The sequence below is a fragment of the Leopardus geoffroyi genome, chromosome E3 (genome assembly GCF_018350155.1).
Source record: "Leopardus geoffroyi isolate Oge1 chromosome E3, O.geoffroyi_Oge1_pat1.0, whole genome shotgun sequence".
Taxonomy (NCBI): domain Eukaryota; kingdom Metazoa; phylum Chordata; class Mammalia; order Carnivora; family Felidae; genus Leopardus; species Leopardus geoffroyi.
This window is the reverse complement of record NC_059340.1, coordinates 40,691,733-40,710,506: the sequence shown is the minus strand read 5'-3', so window position 1 is coordinate 40,710,506 and position 18,774 is coordinate 40,691,733. Positions and strand designations below refer to the sequence as shown.

At 61.1% G+C, this 18,774-nt stretch overlaps 1 protein-coding gene across 3 annotated transcripts in view; it reads right to left on the bottom strand.

Annotated features, from left to right (window-relative positions):
- Positions 1 to 824: 824 nt before the first annotated feature.
- The window catches only part of CLCN7 (chloride voltage-gated channel 7), a 48,731-nt gene continuing 30,781 nt past the window's right edge, over positions 825 to 18,774 (bottom strand). Inside the window, exons 2-25 of one of the 3 annotated variants that reach the window (XM_045462057.1) lie at positions 17,774 to 17,845; positions 13,264 to 13,335; positions 13,080 to 13,145; positions 12,612 to 12,744; positions 12,281 to 12,390; positions 11,609 to 11,689; positions 10,587 to 10,649; positions 10,384 to 10,467; positions 9,662 to 9,755; positions 9,363 to 9,427; positions 8,798 to 8,914; positions 8,126 to 8,180; positions 7,607 to 7,667; positions 6,908 to 7,046; positions 5,940 to 6,033; positions 5,508 to 5,677; positions 4,468 to 4,519; positions 4,065 to 4,192; positions 3,818 to 3,903; positions 3,438 to 3,567; positions 2,892 to 2,951; positions 2,630 to 2,806; positions 2,140 to 2,220; positions 825 to 1,890 (exon numbers count right to left, since the gene is read on the bottom strand). In XM_045462057.1, the coding sequence (XP_045318013.1) occupies positions 1,804 to 1,890; positions 2,140 to 2,220; positions 2,630 to 2,806; positions 2,892 to 2,951; positions 3,438 to 3,567; positions 3,818 to 3,903; positions 4,065 to 4,192; positions 4,468 to 4,519; positions 5,508 to 5,677; positions 5,940 to 6,033; positions 6,908 to 7,046; positions 7,607 to 7,667; positions 8,126 to 8,180; positions 8,798 to 8,914; positions 9,363 to 9,427; positions 9,662 to 9,755; positions 10,384 to 10,467; positions 10,587 to 10,649; positions 11,609 to 11,689; positions 12,281 to 12,390; positions 12,612 to 12,744; positions 13,080 to 13,145; positions 13,264 to 13,335; positions 17,774 to 17,845 (2,277 nt within the window). In that variant the 3' untranslated portion in view covers positions 825 to 1,803. Of the gene's footprint in view, positions 1,891 to 2,139; positions 2,221 to 2,629; positions 2,807 to 2,891; positions 2,952 to 3,437; positions 3,568 to 3,817; positions 3,904 to 4,064; positions 4,193 to 4,467; positions 4,520 to 5,507; positions 5,678 to 5,939; positions 6,034 to 6,907; positions 7,047 to 7,606; positions 7,668 to 8,125; positions 8,181 to 8,797; positions 8,915 to 9,362; positions 9,428 to 9,661; positions 9,756 to 10,383; positions 10,468 to 10,586; positions 10,650 to 11,608; positions 11,690 to 12,280; positions 12,391 to 12,611; positions 12,745 to 13,079; positions 13,146 to 13,263; positions 13,336 to 17,773; positions 17,846 to 18,774 lie in introns of those variants that run through there. The other 2 variants (XM_045462058.1, XR_006708426.1) reach the window with 2 other exon arrangements.

The following is an 18,774-nucleotide window of genomic DNA, read 5'->3' as shown; positions in this document are numbered from 1 at the left end:
ACAGATAGAACAGGCAGAGGCACGCGGCCGGAGCAGGAGAGGGTGCGGGCCGCAGGCGCGGGCTGCGCGCGGGCTCCAGGATCCTCGCGGCCACAGTAAGAAAGCAAACAGAGGTGGCTGCAGCGTTTCCATGGTGCATTTTATTTAATCCCACGTGACGAACGTGCGGCTGGTTCATGTCGTCAACGCAAACCACGACATGCACACTCTCCCACGCCAGGTCCTCCCAGCCCGGCACGGTGCTCCCCTGCCCAGTTGTCCACACTATCGCATGCCAGGTCCTCCCAGCCCGGCATGGTGCTCCCCCTGCCCAGTTGTCCACACTATCGCATGCCAGGTCCTCCCAGCCCGGCGCAGTGCTCCCCCTGCCCGGTCGTCCACACTCTCCCACGCCAGGTCCTCCCAGCCCGGCACGGTGCTCCCCTGCCCGGTCGCCCAAGCCCACCCACAGAGGGCACAAGGTGGACACTCCGAAGTCAACCCGTGGTCTGGGGCCCTTTCAAGGCCCTGCCTGTGGCCACATCACCCCCCTCGTGGCCCAGAGCAGCATCCAGACCGAGGGCCCAGGGGCAGCAAACCGCCCAGACTGGCCCTGAAGCCGTCTGGCAGCTGGTGCCAGCACATCCCGTGGGCGTGTGTCGGCCACAACTGCTTCCTCACCCGCAGGTTTCTGTGTCTCTTGCCTTCCCCGCCTCCCTGTGGGGTCCCCACGTGCGCATCCAAGACGCCTCGTCCCAGACACGCCCACCCTCAGCGGTCCTGCAAATCCCCCACTGCTAGACTGTGGCTGGTGCTGAGCAGGAACAAGGGAGCCAAGCTGCAAGTGTGAGGGTACGATTCCTTTATTTCTCCCTTTCAAAGCCCCCGCTCCTCTCACCGCGTCCCCCAGGGGGGCTCCCACCAAGAAGGGGCCAGCGTTTTGAGGACCCACTTCCTTTAAGGGGCCAGAACCAAGGCGAACCGTCCCCCACCCCACCCCCAGCTGCTACAATGGCACCCACATCACCTAGTCTCAGAAGTAGGCCAGAGAATCACCTCCAGAAAAGGTTCCCTAGGGCTCTGGGGACACAGGACACCAGATCCAGGCCCATCTAGCTTAACAGAGGCACAGCATTCTTGCTCTGGGCTCACCAGCCCATCCCAGAGCCCACCTGCCCCAGGACTGGAACAGGAGCTGTCCTGGAACACGGCCCCGGACCAAGGGTCCTCAGAGGCCAGTGGGAGCCCCCACGTGCTTAGATAGCAGCTCTCTCAGTGCCGTGCACTCTGGCGACAGCTGTGGGTCTGGTCTGGACCACAGCTCGGAGTGACGGAGGTGTTCACCCCATCGATGTTTTCGGCTTTCTCTCTGGCCAAGACCCCAGAGAGGCCGTGTGGTGAGTCTGGCAAAAGAGCCGAACTCCCTACAGAGCTGGCTGCAGAGGCCGCTCCCCAGGGCCCCGCCTCCAGGTGTCCAGCTGGAGCCTTTGCCAGGCAGGGTCCAGTGCCCAGGCCCATCACCTCATGGCCACAGAATGAGCCAAAGGGACAAGGCCACGATCTCTGCAGCAACTGTGCGTCACCCGGGCCCCAGCTGGTGATGCAGTCAGTGTGGTCCTTCCAGGCCGGCCCGCAGGGGGACAGATGGCACACAAGCAGCAGAGGGCCCTGCCTGCGGGCTGGCACCACTGGGACCCACGGGGTGCCGCTCGCTCACGGTCTCACAGGCGCACAAACACAGACACACACGTCCCGAGGAGTAGGGAATGCTGGATCCAGTGCTGATCCAGGGAGTAGGGGGGACCCCAGAGAAGGGCTGAGGCCTCACGTCTGGGCCAGGGAGAGCTCTTCAAGGCCCCCTTTCCCGAGCCGGTACCTGGCTAGGTCTTTCCTGGTCACCAGTCCGACCACCTGTGGAGGCAAAGCCAAGTCAGTGACGCTGGGAACCCCCTGCCTCTGTGGAAGCCGCTGCCTCACGTGCCAAGGGGAACCCCAGGACTGAGCAGGTGGCCAGTCTGGATACCGAACCTTGAGTCCCCACAGGAGCCGAGAGCGAGTACCCACCCGCGACCAGGGCAGTCAGCTCAGGAGGCAAAGGGCGAGGGTGGCACCCGGGCCCTGCCCCAGGGCTCCCTTGGGCACGCCCTCCCCACCACTCACCTGGTTGCAGTTGTCCACCACCACCAGGTGCCTGAGGCCCAGTGCCCGGAACAGCTTGAACACCCGAGGGAGGGACGCCTCCTGCAAAGGCAGGGGACAGGGCCTCAGCTGACCTGCCAGCCCCGCTAGTATGGGAAGAGGTTGGCTGGCAGTCCCCCCTGCACCGCCCCCCCTCCGCACAAAGATGCGTCCCGGAGACGCCTGGGGGGCTCAGTTGGTTGAGCGCCCGACTCCTGATTTCAGCTCAGGCCACAGTCTCACAGTTCGTGGGTTTGAGCCCCGCGTGGGGCTCTGCGACGACAGTGCAGGGCCTGCTTGGGATTCTCGCTCTCTTTCTGCGCCCCTCCCCCGCTCTCCCTCCCTCTCTGCCCTTCCCCCACTTGTGTGCGCCCCATCACGCTGTCTCAAATTGAAAAAGTGTAAAAAAGAGAAAAACAAAGGACGTGTTCGGAGTGGCTCCTGCCCTGGCCACAGCCTCTCAGGCAGGCACCTGGGGCACCGTGTAGGGGGAGGGGTTCATGAACTCTGAGAGATCCATGGTGCACTCCCGCTCATCCTGGGACACATGGATGGACTGGATCGGGGGGAAGCGTGGGTAGGCGTCCCGGAAGTCCTTCAGCCGAAGCCGCCGCCGCACCAGGCCCATGTTGGAGCGCTCCACAAACACCTGCAGGCAGTGGTGTGTCAGGACTCGGGCACCCGGCTGCGTCTCCTGCCCCCCACCCCCGCCCCCCCAGGCGCCCGGCAGCTACCTTGTGCTTCAGGAGGACGATCAGCTGGGAGCGCAGGATCAAGCCCTGAAGCCGGGCCGGCTGCAGAAAAGAGACCTGTCTGTGGTCTGTGGGTGAAGCCCAAACCCAAGGCCCTTCCTGTCATGCTCAGTGGCCCCGTGGCGACCTTCGAGGCAGACACCGGCCCTGCAGCAGACATCTCGCACACTCCCGGCAGCGGCAACGGGACGTGACCGTGGGAACGAGGCGACAAGAAGCCGGGGTGAGATGCACACTGCGGCCCTGACATCCCAGGCAGCTCCCGACGGGTGTCCCCCCACCCCCCCCACAGCTCCTCAGCTGACAGGGCAGGAGCCCAAGACACGTGGATGGCTGGCCACCCCCAGCGGGCCGCCTCTGCCCGGCCTCCTGATTCTGTTCCTTCCCAGCAAGCGGGGCAGAGCCCCAACTGCGCGTGCAGGGTCTCCATATCCACAGCACGGCCGCACAGGCCACGCATGCAGCCAGGAACTTGGCCTCCGCCAGCCGTCCCGGGCCGCGTGGGCGCGGGTGGGCCGCCCCGGGTACCTGGCTGTCGTCGGCCAGCTCCACCACGGGGAACCCGTTGTGATTGGAGGCCGTGTTGCTGAGAACGTCCACGATGACGCCCACCTTCTCCCTCCTCCGCAGGCAGACGACCGGCGTGCTCATCACCTCCCTGCGGAAGAGCCCCTGCTGTGGCCTTGCCGTGACCAGCCACGGGACCGAGGGGAGCTTCCCGCTCTGTTCACACGGGAGTGGACGCGCGATACGGGTGCAGCCCCCATAGGCGGGAAAACCAGGGACGGGGAGCCAGGAGCCCGCAGACCCCCAAGGGCTTCCCCGGCCGGCCGCCCACACGGCGCTTCCCCAGACCCTCAGACACGGGCCCTCCCAAACCGCCAGAAGCTGCCACGGTGCCACTGTACCTGGCAGTGAGCGAATGTGAGGTGACGGGGGCCTCCCAGTGCAGGAAGGGCACGCTCTGCAGCTGGATGTGCATGTCGTACAGGCCCTGAGGACGTGCGGGCTGTTGGCGCGGGGGCTCTGTCGGTCCCTCCCTCCACCTCTGCCGCACACCCCCAGCCCCCAGGCTCAGGCTCCCGGCCAGGGGCATGGGGGGCCCACAAAGCAGGGGACAAGAAGGATTGGCAGGCCCCTTCCCACAAGTCACACCTCGATGAAGATGTCCCCCACGATCTTGGCGGTCATCAGGACCAGCATGATGGGGAAGCCGTAGGTCACGTTGCTGGTGGCCTCCATCATGATGACGGTCAGGCTGAGCGTCATCCTCACGATCCCACCTGTCCAGGGGTGGGGCGGGGGGGGGAGTCAGGGCTAGCGTCCAGCCTCTGTGGGCCACAAGGCCTCTCCTACCTCCCCTGCCCATCTGTGTTCTCTGTGCACACCTGCGTGCCCCCCGACCCCACCATTTACCCTGGTGGTCCACCCGGGCAGGCCTCACTGGGTGGGGACAGTGACCCTGCACAATGACATGGGGTCAACTCCTGCCTTCACTCCTCCAAGGGGAAGGCGCCCCCTCCTAACCTTAGGACCCCACGGGGAGACCAGGACTCACCCAGCTGGGCGGCCGCTCCCATCAGGGCGTATTTGCCAGGATCCGCCCAGATCTGTGGGGATGACAGAGGAGGGTCAGGGGCTGGCAGCCCCCTACTCAAACCCAAAGAGATGCATGACGCCCCAGGGGCCACTGGGCCCAGCAATTCCAGCCCTAGAAGGAAACCCTATGGTTTACACACACGTGAGCAAAGTGGTCTGTGGCAGCATCCGGGGTGACAGAAACCTGGAAGTACCCTAGGTGCGCCCCGCTCAGGATGCCCCGAACGACCTATGCCACCTGCACGCACCGGACGACTCAGCAGCTAAGGCAAGAAGCACCTTCTGTGCGCTGAGGAAGGACGGTGGCACCCACGCGCACGCAGCGGGCACCATCTGTGCAGAAATGACTGCACCGCGAGGGAGCAGGGAACCGAGCACGTGCCCTGCACGGACAGACGCGGGCGACGCCTCACAGCGTGGGGTTCCGCTCAGGAAATGCCCAGAACGGGTGCATGTGCAGAGACGGGGTGTGGCGGCGGCTGCCAGGGGTGCCGGCTTCCTGGGGTGAGGGATGTCAAGCATGGCGCTCGACAGCGGAGACTCGTACACAAGTCTGCGAACACGCTAAGGAACGCCAAACTACGTGCTTCCGCGGAGGGGGAGGCCTTACGGCGCACAACCGCTTCGGGATTGAAAGACCGCCACCCAAAGACCACGTCTGGAAGGAAACCTGACAAAACACACAACCAGAGCCTGGAAAAGGGAGCAGACGGGGGGACGGGAGACTCTGCCTGTGCCTTCTCACAGGTTTGAAAATCTTGACTAAAATAAGAATAAAAACACAAAAAATGGAAACCAAGTTCCCAGAGGCCGGGCACACGCGCCTCGGTCACATGCTCCCAGGGCCCGTCCTGTAACGGGAAACACCAGGCCTCCCCGACGAGCGTCTGTGCAGCACAGACAGGCGGCTGGGCCAACAGGACGCGTCAAACACCAGCGTCCAGGAAACTCCAGGCCGAGCACAAGCGCCGTCCCCGCGCGCCGGGAGCCCACACTCACCGCGGCCCCGGTGACGTAGGACAGGGAGATCCCGAAGAGCCGGCCCCAGGCGGCCCCGATGAGCAGGGACGGGATGAAGACGCCAGCAGACACCGTGAGCCCGTAGGTCCAGCAGGCCAGGAAGAAGTAGACCAGGGTGAAGAGACCTAGCGTCACGGGGTTGTAGGAGCCTAGGGGAGAGGGGGCTGGCCAGGGCCTGCCGCGTGGACCCGCCCGCGTGGACCCACGCCAGCAGCCGCCCTCCAGGAAGAGAAGGGTCCCGGCCGAAGCCCTGCACACCAGCGTGCCCACCGCTGCGGCAAGGGTGGTGACCCCTGCCCTCAGGGCACAGCTGGCCAGAAGGCGACACTCGGGCCCTGGGCCCAGTGACCGCGGGTCGGTCAGAGAGCACGTGGGGACACGCGGCTGGCACCAGAGAGCCTGGGCACTCACCTGGTGGGTCGTGGAAAAGGCTGACCACGCTCTTCTCGGGGGTGTTGAAGAAGGCCGCGGCCATGGAGTTGTACTCACCGTCCGCACAGAAAAGCTGCGAGGGTGGAAGAGGGGACAGGCCGCTGGGGCCAGGGGCCAACCACGTGATGGGTGGGGCAGGTCAAGGCCTAGCAGGGGCCAGCAAAGAGCCAGGCCCAGGAACGGCCAGAGCATCAGAGGTCCAGCCTGCAGGGGCCAGTCCACGGAACAACGGGGCACACGAGGACTCCGGGACGCACCCCTGAGCACACTCCCGGGGCTCAACAGGCGGCCACCTGAGCACTGGTGCGCAGGGGTCCGGTCCTCCCAGGCGAGCACAGCTGTGGTTCCTGGACGCCTAACCCACAGAGGAGGCCGGCTCGGGTAGCCAGTGGGCTGGGGGAAGCCCAGACCCACACCCGTGACACCGGTTTCTATCCACCCGTCAGTGGTCACTCCCTGGTGCGTCCCCCAGCCCCTGGCCACCGAGAATCTGCTCTGCCTCCGTGGACCCGTCTGTTCTGGATGTTTCACATACAGAGCGTCACACACCATACGGGACTTTGTGTCTGGCTTCTCTCCACAGTGTTTTCAAGGTCCCTCCACGCTGTAGTGTGTGTCAGGGCTTCACCCCTTTTCATGGCCAAATAAACCCATTTACAGGCAAACCCTGTCGTGTTTATCTGTGTGCCAACCGCCAGAGCACGTGCGTGAGTGTGGCTGCACTTTTCAGGCCCACACCCACAACAACCCGCTTTGGAAGTCCTCGTGTGGCCCTGGGCAGGCCAGTGCTCTAGAGGGAGGACCGGGGAGACCCTGTCTGACATAATGCCTCTCCCTGACACCCGGTGGCCCTAGGAAGCCCCTCCATCCCGGAGTTCAGCTGTGCCAGCCTCCTTCCTGCTGGGCCCCGACTGGCAGACCCTTCCCCCCGACCCTGGACCCCTTACCTGGAGGGGATAGGACACGGAGCTCCCCTGCAGGGGCTGGCAGTCCCGCGATGAGTAAATCAGCACGAAGGCGACCGTGGCCGTGACGGCAGCCACCAGCATGGCCTCAATCACCTGGAGGCAGGGCCGGTGGATGTACCTAGAGCAGACAGCAGGATGGACAGGGCCTTGGGACGGCTGGACGCCTGGGCCGCTGCCATGACAATGGAGACCATGGCTCCAAGGAAAGCCCGTCACAGGACACAATGGGGTGACAGCGCGCAGGCACCAGGTCATCTGGATGCTCCCCGGCAGCACTTTCAGTCCGGGCCAGACGACAAGAAGGAAGGTGTGCGTCCTTGAGCCCAAGACCCGCCGGAAGGTTCAGAAAAGTCGTGAGCTCCCACGCTGCTCTGCCGGTCTGCGGGCCCAACTATACCCCGGGTCGAGACGCCCAGATGGACCAGGCCGAGGCTGGACGGAGCCACTGGGAGGACCCCAACCCCAGGGCCCCTTTCCGGGCCTCCAGCCAAACCCAGCCTCACCCAGCCCCTGGCCAGCGCTGGCCTGTCCCCTCCTGTACAACCCATCACAGAAGGACACACGTTGGCACACGGCCTTCCGCGTGGCTCCGTGGGCACAGGGCCCACAATACATCCGTTTTCAAAGGCCCCAGGAGCCACACTCGTCCGTTTGGTCCACAAAGTGGAGGTTTCTCACCTGATTCGAAACATCGTCAGCCAGTAATTCAAGGCATTGAACACGGCCCCAAGAATACCACCTACGACCGGGAAGGGGGAGCATGTAAGGGACACGGGGGAGGAAGGAGGTGGCCTCCCAGGCAGCAGAGGCGTGGGAAGGGAGCAGTGTATGTCTGTGTCACTGCACCCTGACAGACGCCCAGGCTTGTCTCAGAGGCTTTGCTTTCCTTCCAGGAAAAAAGGTTTCTCACAGCAGAAAGCACCATCCACAGCTCATTCTATTTCTCTGTGGACCCCCTGCCTCTCCCCCCAACAGCAGCTTCTCCGGTGGAGAGGTAAAGCTCTGGTCTTCGGGCTGTGGGCTCCCTCCTGGGGGCGTGTGCACAGGGCAGGACACGGGAGGACGCGGGGTGCGGGGCTGTTTTCCTCTCCGGCCACCTCAAAGCTGGGCCAGGCTGGGCTCTGGCAGGCCCTGACCCCACTGGAAGGGACCCGCGGCCGTCTGGGGGAGTGACAGGAAGCACGGAGCGGCCCTTACCCACCACGCCCATGGCGATGAAGATGGGGATCTCGTGGATCGTGTACACCATCGTCTGCACAGGGGAGAGAACGAGCAGCCCGTGAGCTGTCTCCACGCAGACCCTGGTACAGACACGGCCCACAGTCTGCCCGTGCACACGGCGCCCCCAGCACTTGCACGCAGAACCGTGGGGGTCCCACGAGACAGAAGCGCCGGGCGTTCTGAGCAGATCACGCTCCCTGTAAGGCTTTTACCTGCTCCTGGTCTGCGTCTCCGTCCAGCTGAAGGCGGGGACAGCCCAAGCTTCTGCCAAATGGCAGTCAGCGGGGCACAAGCGAGGAGGAGCCCCGGGAACACGTCTCGTGACCCTCTGAGCCACCCGGGGCTCCTCTGTGTCCGCGTGCGCGGCCCCTCCCGGGAGTGGGATCTAAGCACCTTTGCCCAACAGTCAGCGGACTGCCAAGATACCCCCGGGAGTGTCCGATGGGTGTCAGGCATCCTAACCTGACGGGCAGTTCCGAGGTGTGCTTTCCTCTCATCTCCGGCCCTCGGCACTCAGCTCTATCATGCAGCTAAAACCAGCTATTTCTCTACAGTCCACATTCTCAGAATGAACCGGAATCATCCCGGGATGATCTTGGCCCCACACTAAGAAAGAACCGGGAAGAACGCGGGAGCACATTATATTACCTCTGTGTCAAATCTTCCAAAGTTGATCAGTCCTGGGCTCGACAGGTCCCATATGTTTCCATGATAAATGCTCAGGACAAAATTGAGGGTGAACGTGGAAATCATGGAAGCAAAGAACTGTAGGCAGAGAGAACGAGCGCCATCAGAACCAAGCCCATTGGGCCGAAGTCCCAGAGCCAGGAGGCCGGGTGGGGGCCTTCCCCTGTCACTTAGGAGGTGTCTGGAGACCCTCCCGAGGCTGGCCCCTCGCGGCTGGACGAGTGGGTCACTGCCTTGTGTGGATGAGCGTTGGGCCAAGCCAGTGATGGAGCTGAGGGACGAGCTGTGCGGGGCCTGGGGTCCTGATAAGCAGGAGAGCCGGTGGCAAACAAGGCCCGCGGCTGACGGGGGACGGGCAGCGGCTCAGGTCAAGTGATGGGCAGGTCTGGCCATGACAGACCCACAGGGTGCACGGCTCCCAGCACGTCAGGGGACGTCTCCCCAGGAGCAGGGGCCCGCCAGACAGCAGAGGCCAGGGAGTGGCAGTGCCTGACTCCAGCGAGGGAGCGGCCCTCCACAGACTTACTATTCTCCACGTCAGGAACTGGTTCCAGAAGGAGGCGCCCTCCTCCAAGCTGAACAGCACCCCACCTAGAACGGCAAGCAGCCCGGCACTGCCGCACTGACCCAGGCCGCGGGGGACCCCGCATCTACCACAGCCCCTGCCCCACGAGACCCCAGGGCCCCAAGACCGTCAAGGGCGGCCACAGGGCCTCTCGGGGGCACGTGCCCATCCTCACCCCGAGCTCAAAGTCTGCCAACACCAAGAACTCTCCTCCACACAGTGGGCACGGAGACCTCCCCGGCACAGGCCGCCCTCCTCACCCACAGGGGCTCCAAATGCAGCGGACACCCCGGCCGCAGCTCCCGCTGAGACGAAGTCCCGCTTCTCCGTGTCTCTGCGGAAGTACTCGAAGATCTACAACAGGAAGAAACGGGGAGAGTGGGGCTCAGCCAGCCTCCCCGAGGGCGCTTCACTGAGAAAGGGCCGAGGTCAGCCAGAGGCCACGGAGACAGGGCCCGAAGGCAGAGGGGGGCAGGGAGGAGGGGACATGAAGGCGTCTCGGGACAGCCATCGACTTGCATTCACAAAGACCAGAGAGCTGACGAGGCGACACACGCTGAACGCACCCTTGCACGCCAACAACCGAGAGAGGGGACCGAAGACACCCATTCACAACAACGAGGACACGTCACAGTCTGCCCAAGAGACACGTTAGAAACTCAAAACCCCACCGCCAACTGCGAACAGATGAGCTGAAAACACGTTCTTGATTGAAAAATCTAAGACTCTGCTTATAAAAACAACGAACGTGTGCATTCCCACATCAACTCAGCGCACTAGCCATCAAAACGTGGTGGCTTTTAGGGGAAACGTGACAAAAGTGCTGTGGAACAGATCCCGGAACTAAGCCTCTTCAATGTGTCCATGAGTCACTCTTGCCTCCTCGTTCTGCGCGCCTTGGGGATGGTCGCGGGAGAGGCCAAGGTCCTGGCGGAGCCTCCCAGGGATGCGTGGTCGTCCGTGTCGGCAGGAGAGAACTCACCTTGAAATCTCGCTTCAGCGACGTTGACCTCCCTTGGGAAATCCCGGCGGCGATCACAGAGCCCGAGTGAATCATCGGCCCCTCCTAGAAGCACAGGACAGCCGCCCTCAGACAAGCGTGGCTCCAAGAGAACACAGTGGCCTCGGGTCGCAGGCAGAGTGCGGGGGACTCAGGCTAGGACAGCACCACACGCACTCCATTACCTTTCCCACTGCCAGTCCGCCCACCACAGACAGGATCACTCCAGACACTTTGATCACGAGGGTCTAGAATACAAGGGAAAACACATCGAGTCTCTGATCGAAGGCCACACGGTCTGGGAACCTGTAGCAAAGCTGCAAACGTGAAGCAATCCCGACTACGTGTCCAGCCCCAGCCCCACGGGACAAGGCAGGTGGGGAGGGCCCACACGTCTACCGCAGGTATCCTCGGAGCTGGGCTCCCGGCTGATTCTTTCCTGACTTCCTTAATCTTCCCATTTTCTACCCTGAGTCCTCGTGTGTCCCAGGGAGCAGAAAGCAGCAGGAGGTACGGCTCCTCGGGGCCCCCAGGTGCATTTCTCCGCCGACCCCCTGCCAGGGCCGCTGCCCACCGCCGCCTGGCTACCAGTGTGGTAGCAACGGGGCAGACGCTGCTCCTGGCGGCTCCGAGGTGAGTCCTGCCCTTTGCAGCAGGGCACGGGGCCTCCCCCGGGGTGTCACCCCCAGCGCACAGCTGCCGGCCCCCAGGAGCACCCCCTCTCCCCAGACGGGGTGAGAAGCCTCTGGCTGAGGCATGCCGACCCAACACCGGAAATGACCATGGAGGGACCACGCTCCTGACCCCCCCAACCTCCTCAGAAACAGGGTGTCAGAGACAGTAAGTGTAACGACCATCGAGGACAATTTTAAGAACAAGAAAAGCGTCACGGCAAGCGTACCCACCACTCTAACAGAGCTGTTCTCGTTTGGAAACATTAACCACCACACAGAACTTAGGTTCCACACCCCCGTGATCCTAACAGATACCCCATTTCAGCATTTGGGCAGGACTTAAAGCGCTAAGAGAAAACCTCACCACCTTCCAAAGCAAGATTACGCAAAATCCACGCACGTGCTCACGGGCAGCACACAGAGTCCGTCTGGGCCGGTCCCCACGTGCAGGCGGGCAAACCGGGAGCTCCCGACCCCGTGAGAACCCCACGCGGAGCGCCTGCTGCCAGCCACGCGCCCCCTCCGGGCCTCACCTTGAGCCGGACCACATGCGGGATCTTCACCCCGTTGAGGAAGCACTTGATCTGGGGGATCCCGCTGCCGGCAGCGACCGGCTGGAAGGAGGCAGAGGCCAGCACTGAGCCGGGTCAGGTAGCGAGGGGCCGCAGCCACCACCCGGCCCAGGAGGACACAGCCACGCGGGGCCCCACACGGGGAACAGCTGCCCACGGAGGGATTCTCGCTTCACCCCCCAGGCAGTGACCACCGGGGTCGGCAGACCAGGGGAGGGGTGGGGAAAGGAGAGGAAAGGAAGCCCGGTGTCCCCAAGAGGGCACGAGGGGCGGGGGACGCTACAAGACAGACAGGAGGCACATGCCACACACTGGCCGAGGGGCTGGGGGGGAGGGCACCGCACAGCACCCCACACAGAAGCTTCTGGATGCTATACCCACGTCAAGGGAGAGGCAAAGGGGCAGGCGAAGGAAGGCAGGCTTCTGAGAGACACGGGGGGTCCCTTCCACCTGGGCCGGCCCCACAGTCCTTGCTGAGCGGGGCAGGAGCCCGGCGCCCTGGGGTCGGGGGTGACTGGACGTTTAACACCTGCGCCAGAGGCCACAGCAGTGTAGCCACGCCCACCCGGCCAGCACAGTGTCAGGGCTCCCACCCACGCAGGCGCCCCTGCCTCGACCTCCTGGTGGCCCTACCTCCACAAACGCGACGATGGCGGAGCCGACGAGCACGAATGCGGAATTGAGGGTGGCCCACAGCAGAAGGGAGAAGGACAGCCCGCCCCGCTCCGTGAACTTGTCGATGTCGAGGGCTCGTCAAGGATGAAAACTTCCCTGCTGTCTCCTGCGGCCCGGCCTCCCGAGCCCCAAGCGCCAGGAGCTGCACACTGACCGGACCGTCACCTCCCGGCCATGACAGACACGGGCACGCAGCCACCCCTCCCCGCCCTTGATAGCACACACGCAGGGCTCAGAGGCTTCGCTGCCGGTGGACCCTCCTGTGCTGGGGACCACACACAAAGGATACTGTCCTTGACGACCTTGTACTTCAGGCCAGCCACGTTCTCCACCACGATGTCGATGAAGCAGGCCACGAGGCCCGTGAGGATCCCGATCATGGCACAGATGACCCAGCGCTTCATCTCCACTGTTCGGAAGGCCTGTGGGGGGGGGGGGGTGCCCATCAGAAGCGGGTGAGGGGGGGGAGGCCCCCACCGGGAACAGCACGCTACACACGGACCCCGCATCACGGGGAGGCGGCCTCTGGTCATCTCAGAGGCAGTGGGCCTTCCCAACCGATTTGCCATCAGAGGCCGCCACCTTGGGTGCCTGGGAGGAGGCGGCCTCCGCCACCCACAGGACACAGCCGCTCCCACACGGGGCCCCACGCTGGTGTCTCTTGCAGAAGGGATGGAGGTGCGAGGACCACGGAGGGGGAGGGAGATGGCGCCAGGGCAGCGCGGGGCAGCGGCGTGGGCGGCCCGCGCAGACTCACCGTGTGGTTGATCCGCCGCTCCTCCTCCAGGAAGAGCTGGTTCTCGCTGTTGTCGTAGTCCAAGCTCTGCGGGCGGCAGACACAACGCCACGCCTGACCCCACGCTCCAGCTTCACGTGGGGCGGGGGCGGGGGACAGGCGCCCAGGGGCTGCTTAGGGTGGGGCCCAGAGGAAGGAGGCCCACCTCGTACTTGAGGGACAGGAGCTTCTCGTTGTGCGGGATCTCCTTGGGGAAAGGGTGAGGGGGTTCCAAGTCCTGTAGGAGAAAGAGTAGAGCCACACACTTGACGAGCCAGCACATTTAAGAAGAAACCACAGGGGGGCACCTGCGGCACTCAGTCGGATAAGCACCCGACTTCGACTCAGGTCACGATCTCACGGTTTGTGGGTTTGAGCCCCACGTCAGGCTCTGTCCTGACAGCTCAGAGCCTGGAGACTGCTTCGAATTCTGTCTCCCTGTCTGCCCCTCCCCTGCTCGTTCTCTCTCAAAAATAAACACGCATTATTTAAAAAAATTTTTTTTAAATTTTTTTTTTAACGTTTTTATTTATTTTTGAAACAGAAAAAGACAGAGCATGAACGGGGGAGGGTCAGAGAAAAAGGGAGACACAGAATCCGAAGCAGGCTCCAGGCTCTGAGCCGTCAGCACAGAGCCCGATGCGGGGCTCGAACCCACGAACCGTGAGATCGTGACCTGAGCCGAAGTCTGACGCTTAACCGACTGAGCCACCCAGGCGCCCACCCCCACCAAAATTTTTTTTAAGAGCAAGCACAAATGAGAAGGGGAGGTAACATGTGTCCATCTGTTCTATGAAGCCAGCAGTCTGTGGACCCTAGAGCCAGACGAGGGTGCCACAAGACAGGAGGGCACAGGCACACCCCCTTAGGAATGCAGACACTAAGTCCTGGACGAGGAACCAGCGCATCGGATCCCTCGGCTCCACGACCAAGGCAGGTTTATCTCAGGGACGTGAGACTGGCTTAACGTCCGAAAATCAAGTAATGTCATGTTTATGGAACCACAGGAAATACATTGTTGGTCTGTCCCAGGGGCCAGCACCCGGCTCCGAAATCCCGTGGCCTTTCTGCAGGGTGCCTGTTCCCGAGAGTCCTATCCTTGACGATGGACCAGTAAACATGAGTGAGGGTTTCCCTGAGTTCTGTGAGCCGTTCTAGCAAATTATGGAGGCTGAGAAGGGGGGGTGGGCATGAGAACCCCGACTCAGAGCCGATGGATCAGAAGCACAGGTGACAGCCGGGATTTGTGACTGGCATCGGAAGAGGGGGTGGTCTCGTGGGACTGGGCCCTCAGCCCCGGGCGTCTGCATAATGCCGGGTAAGAGTGTCAGAATTGAGTTAAGTTGTAGGACACCGGGTCGACGTCTGCAGAGAACTGCTTGGCGAGGAAAACCCACACACTTGGTGTCTGAAGTGTGGTTGAGTAACAACAGTTCAATACCGTTTCAACAGAATAAAGGAAAAAATCCACACAATCATCTCAGTAAGTTCAGAAAAAGCGTCTGATAAAAATTCGACACTCCTTCGTGACAAAAATATGTCACAAAGTAAGAAAAGAACCACGTCAACCTGGTCGAGGCGTCAGTCATCAACCTCGATGGCGAAGGACCGAAGCTCCTCCCGGAAGACCAGGAACAAGACGAGGATGGTCACTTCCACTCGACCTCGTCCTGGAGGCTCCACCAGGCCCGTCAGGCACCAAGAGAGAAGAGGCATCCAGAGTGGAAAGGAAGAAACAAAACTCTCTATTTGCAGGTGACATGATCTTGTATACACAAAACCTCAAAAAACATACTAAAAAATTATTAAAACTATAACGCATTAAGATTGAAGGATATGCGATCAGCACACAAATATCAAACACATCTCTAAATGCCCGCAACGAACAACCAAAAATGAAATTAAGAGGACCCTAATTACATTAGCACCGGAAGTACAAGATATGAAACGATACTTACTCCTAAAATACATTTACCAAGGGAAGCGTAAGACGTGTGTGCTGAAAACCACAACGCACCGCTGAGAGAACCTAGAGGTGTGAATATGTGGACAGACACACTGTGCTCACAGGTCAGAGGACTAAGCACTAAGAAGAAGCGGCGAGTTCCGGGCCGCCCCAGCTGGCGTCCCCAAAGAAACCGACATGCTTAAAAACCACACAGAAACACAAGGGGTCTCCAGCGGCCCATACGAGCTTGAAAAAGGAGAACAAAGTTGGAGGACACTCACTTCCTAGTTTCAAGACTCACATGAAAGCTCCGGTCCCCCGGACAGTGTGGCTCTGGCTCCAGGACAGACACAGGGATCGGTGGAGACGAGGGGGACCCAGAGCCTCACGTGGATGGCTGACTTTTGAACATGGCGCCAACACAACCCAGTGTGGAAAGAAGAAGGGTTTTTCTGAGAAACGGTGCTAGGGAACTGGACATCCACATCCAAAAGAGTGAAGCTCTACCCTCACCTTCCATCAGACAAAATCAGTGACAAACAGATTCAAGACCCAAAATCATAGAACTCTCGAGGCGTCTGGGTGGCTCAGTCGGTTGAGCATAGATCTCAGGCCAGGTCATGACCCCAGGGTTGTGGGATCACGCCCCAAGTTGGGCTCCGTGCGGGCAGCACAGAGCCTGCTTGAGATTCTCTCTCTCTCTGCCCCTCCTCCACTCGTATGCCTGTGCATATGGGCATTCTCTCTCTCTCCGCCAAAACAAACAAAATCTTTAAAATCAAAGAAGTCTCAGAAGAAAACACAGGAGAAAATCTTCATGACCTCGGACTAGGCAGTGGCTTCTTACATAAGACAGCAAAGGTACAGTAACAACAGAAAGAAATAGTTAACTGGAGTGCATCAAAATTAAAGAATTCTTGGGAATGCAAGCTGGTGCAGCCACTCTGGAAAACAGTATGGAGGTTTCTCAAAAAACTAAAAATAGTACTACCCTCCGACCCAGCAACTGCCCTACTAGGCATTTATCCAAGGGATACAGGTGTGCTGTTTCTTTTCTTTTCTTTTCTTTTCTTTTCTTTTCTTTTCTTTTTTCTTTATCTTTTATTTTATTTTTGAGACAGAGAGAGACAGAGCATGAACGGGGGAGGGCCAGAGAGAGAGGGAGACACAGAATCCGAAACAGGCTCCAGGCTCTGAGCTGTCAGCACAGAGCCTGACGCGGGGCTCGAACTCACGGACCGCGAGATCATGACCTGAGCCGAAGTTGGACGTTTAACTGACTGAGCCACCCAGGCGCCCCAAGGTGTGCTATTTCAAAGGGACACATGCACCCCCATGTTTATAGCAGCACTATAGACAAGAGCCAAAGTATGGAAAGAGCCCAAATGTCCAGCGATGGATGAATGGAAAAGAAGATGTGGAATATATACACGATGGAGTATTACTCGGCAGTCAAAAAGAATGAAATCTTGCCATTTGCAACTACGTGGATGGAACTGCAGGGGATTATGCGAAGTGAAATTAGTCAGTCAGAGAAAGACAGATATCAGAGGACTTCACTCCTATGAGGACTTTAAGAGACAAAACAGATGAGGGGCGCCTGGGTGGCTCAGTCGGTTGAGCGTCCGACTTCGGCTGAGGTCATGATCTCACGGCTCGTGGGTTCAAGCCCTGCGTCGGGCCCTGTGCTGACAGCTCGGAGCCTGGAGCCTGCTTCCGATTCTGTGTCTCCCTCTCTTTCTGCCCCTCCCCCACTCATGCTCTGTCTGTCTCTCTCTCTCAAAAATAAACATTCAAAAAAAAACTTAAGAGACAAAACAGATGAACCTAAGGGAAAGGCAACAAAAATAATATCAAAACAGGGAGGGGGAGAAAAGAGAAGAGACTCATAAATATGGGGAACAAATGGAGGGTTGCTGGAGGGGGTGTGGGAGGGGGGATGGGCTAAATGGGGAAGGGGCACTAAGGAATCTACTCCTGAATCACTGTTGCACTACACGCTGACTAATTTGAATATAAACTTAAAAATAAGGAAATAAAATCTTTAAAAAAGTTAAAGAATTCTTACAACCCAATAACGAAAACACAAATAACCTGATAAAAACGGCACAGAATGGGAACAGACGTTTCTGCAAAGAAGACATACGGAGGGCTGCCACCAGCCATCACAGAAATGCAGGTCCGAACCACGAGGCACCGAGGAGGAAATCAAATGCAAGTCAGGGGAGCCGGGCGGGCTCAGGAAGCACTCCCCGGCAGCTGCCGGACAGCTCGGCACGGGGCAGGGCAAGAGGGCATCACGCTGTCCAAAGGTCCCTCACCCCTGAGGTCCTCGTCCCCAGAGTCCCCCTCCGGCCCACTCGAGGCCCCTCTCCCCCGGGTGGTGCCTGTTCCCCTGGCCTTTCCCCAGCTGTCTCGTGCTCCCACGCGACACTCTCGCTCAGTGTTCCCTCCCGGCTCGCGCTGCCCCATCTCTGCTCACGTGGCTCAGCCTCAGGGCAAGCAGACCCTCGGTCGCCCAGGCTCTGGGGTCCCCGCGAGACAGCTGGTCATTTTGTCCCTGAGCTCTGCACGACCCACGGCTGCCCCCCTGCTCTGCCCGGCCCTGCCCGCCGTCCACCACCTTCGTGTTCGGCGCTCCCCGTCCGCCCCCTGCCGGGCGGCACCCCCACAGGAGGAAGGGGTGGGTGGTGAGAGGCGAAGGGTAGGGGATGAGTCTAGCACTCACGGGGTCGAGCAGCTCGTCATCCAGATCCACGTTGCTCATCTGTCCGATCCGGAAAAACGCTGAGCGTGGTGACTGGAAGGGTGAGAGAAATCACAGGGCGCTCAGCCACAGGCGGTGCTGACTCACCTGGGGCCCCCCACCCTACCGCACGGCCGGCGGGGGGCCAGGGACGAGTCGAGCCCCTGAACGGGAAGCCCAGGCCTTCCTGGCCCCAGAGGCCGGGCCCTCCTCCGCTCTACCGAGACTGCAGACAGCTGCCAGCCCCGGGGACCAAGGGCTGCAGGACGCCCACACGAGCGTCCTCCAGGCTCCCCCCACCCCACCCATCCTCCTGTGTCTCGTCGTCGGGAGACCGGGAGGCTCCGGCAGGCGGGGACCTGTCACAGGTCTCCACGCAGCCCCTCCAGACATGTGGTCAGGGCGCCCACACCCCCAGGGTGCCTCTGAAGCGGGGCCGGGCTCCTGGGCCCGGGGGCGGGTCAGCCACAGAGGACAGACACCCAGGCGCATGGTTCCTCCTACACCCACCGGCCGGCCACGTCGGGGGACTGGCCAACGTTCGCACTTCAGAGAAACATCATGTTGCAGCGTTAAGTATGTCCCAAGTACTGCGTGGAACATACTGGCACCGAAACGTGACTCGTGGTTTCTCTGAGGAGGGCACATGCAGCTGGGCGCCTTGCGTTGGGGGTCGGCCCAGACGCAGAGGACAGGACGCAGCACGAGAACAAATCAGACGCCAGCCCCCCGGCCACGGTTCCCGCCGCGTGGTCAGCAGGCAGATGACCCTCTTCCTGATGGGCGGTCACAAGGTCAGCAGCCACCTGGCGCCACATCACAAGGTGCCAGCCGCCTCCCTCCACCTCGTCACGTGGGCATTCTGCCACCTGGCATCCTCAAAGGAGCGAGGGCGCGTGCACGACAACAGTACGACGCCTGGAGAGGGAGACTGCATTCGCGTACCTTCTGGGACGGGACGTCGTCACGACTGTCCTGTTTCG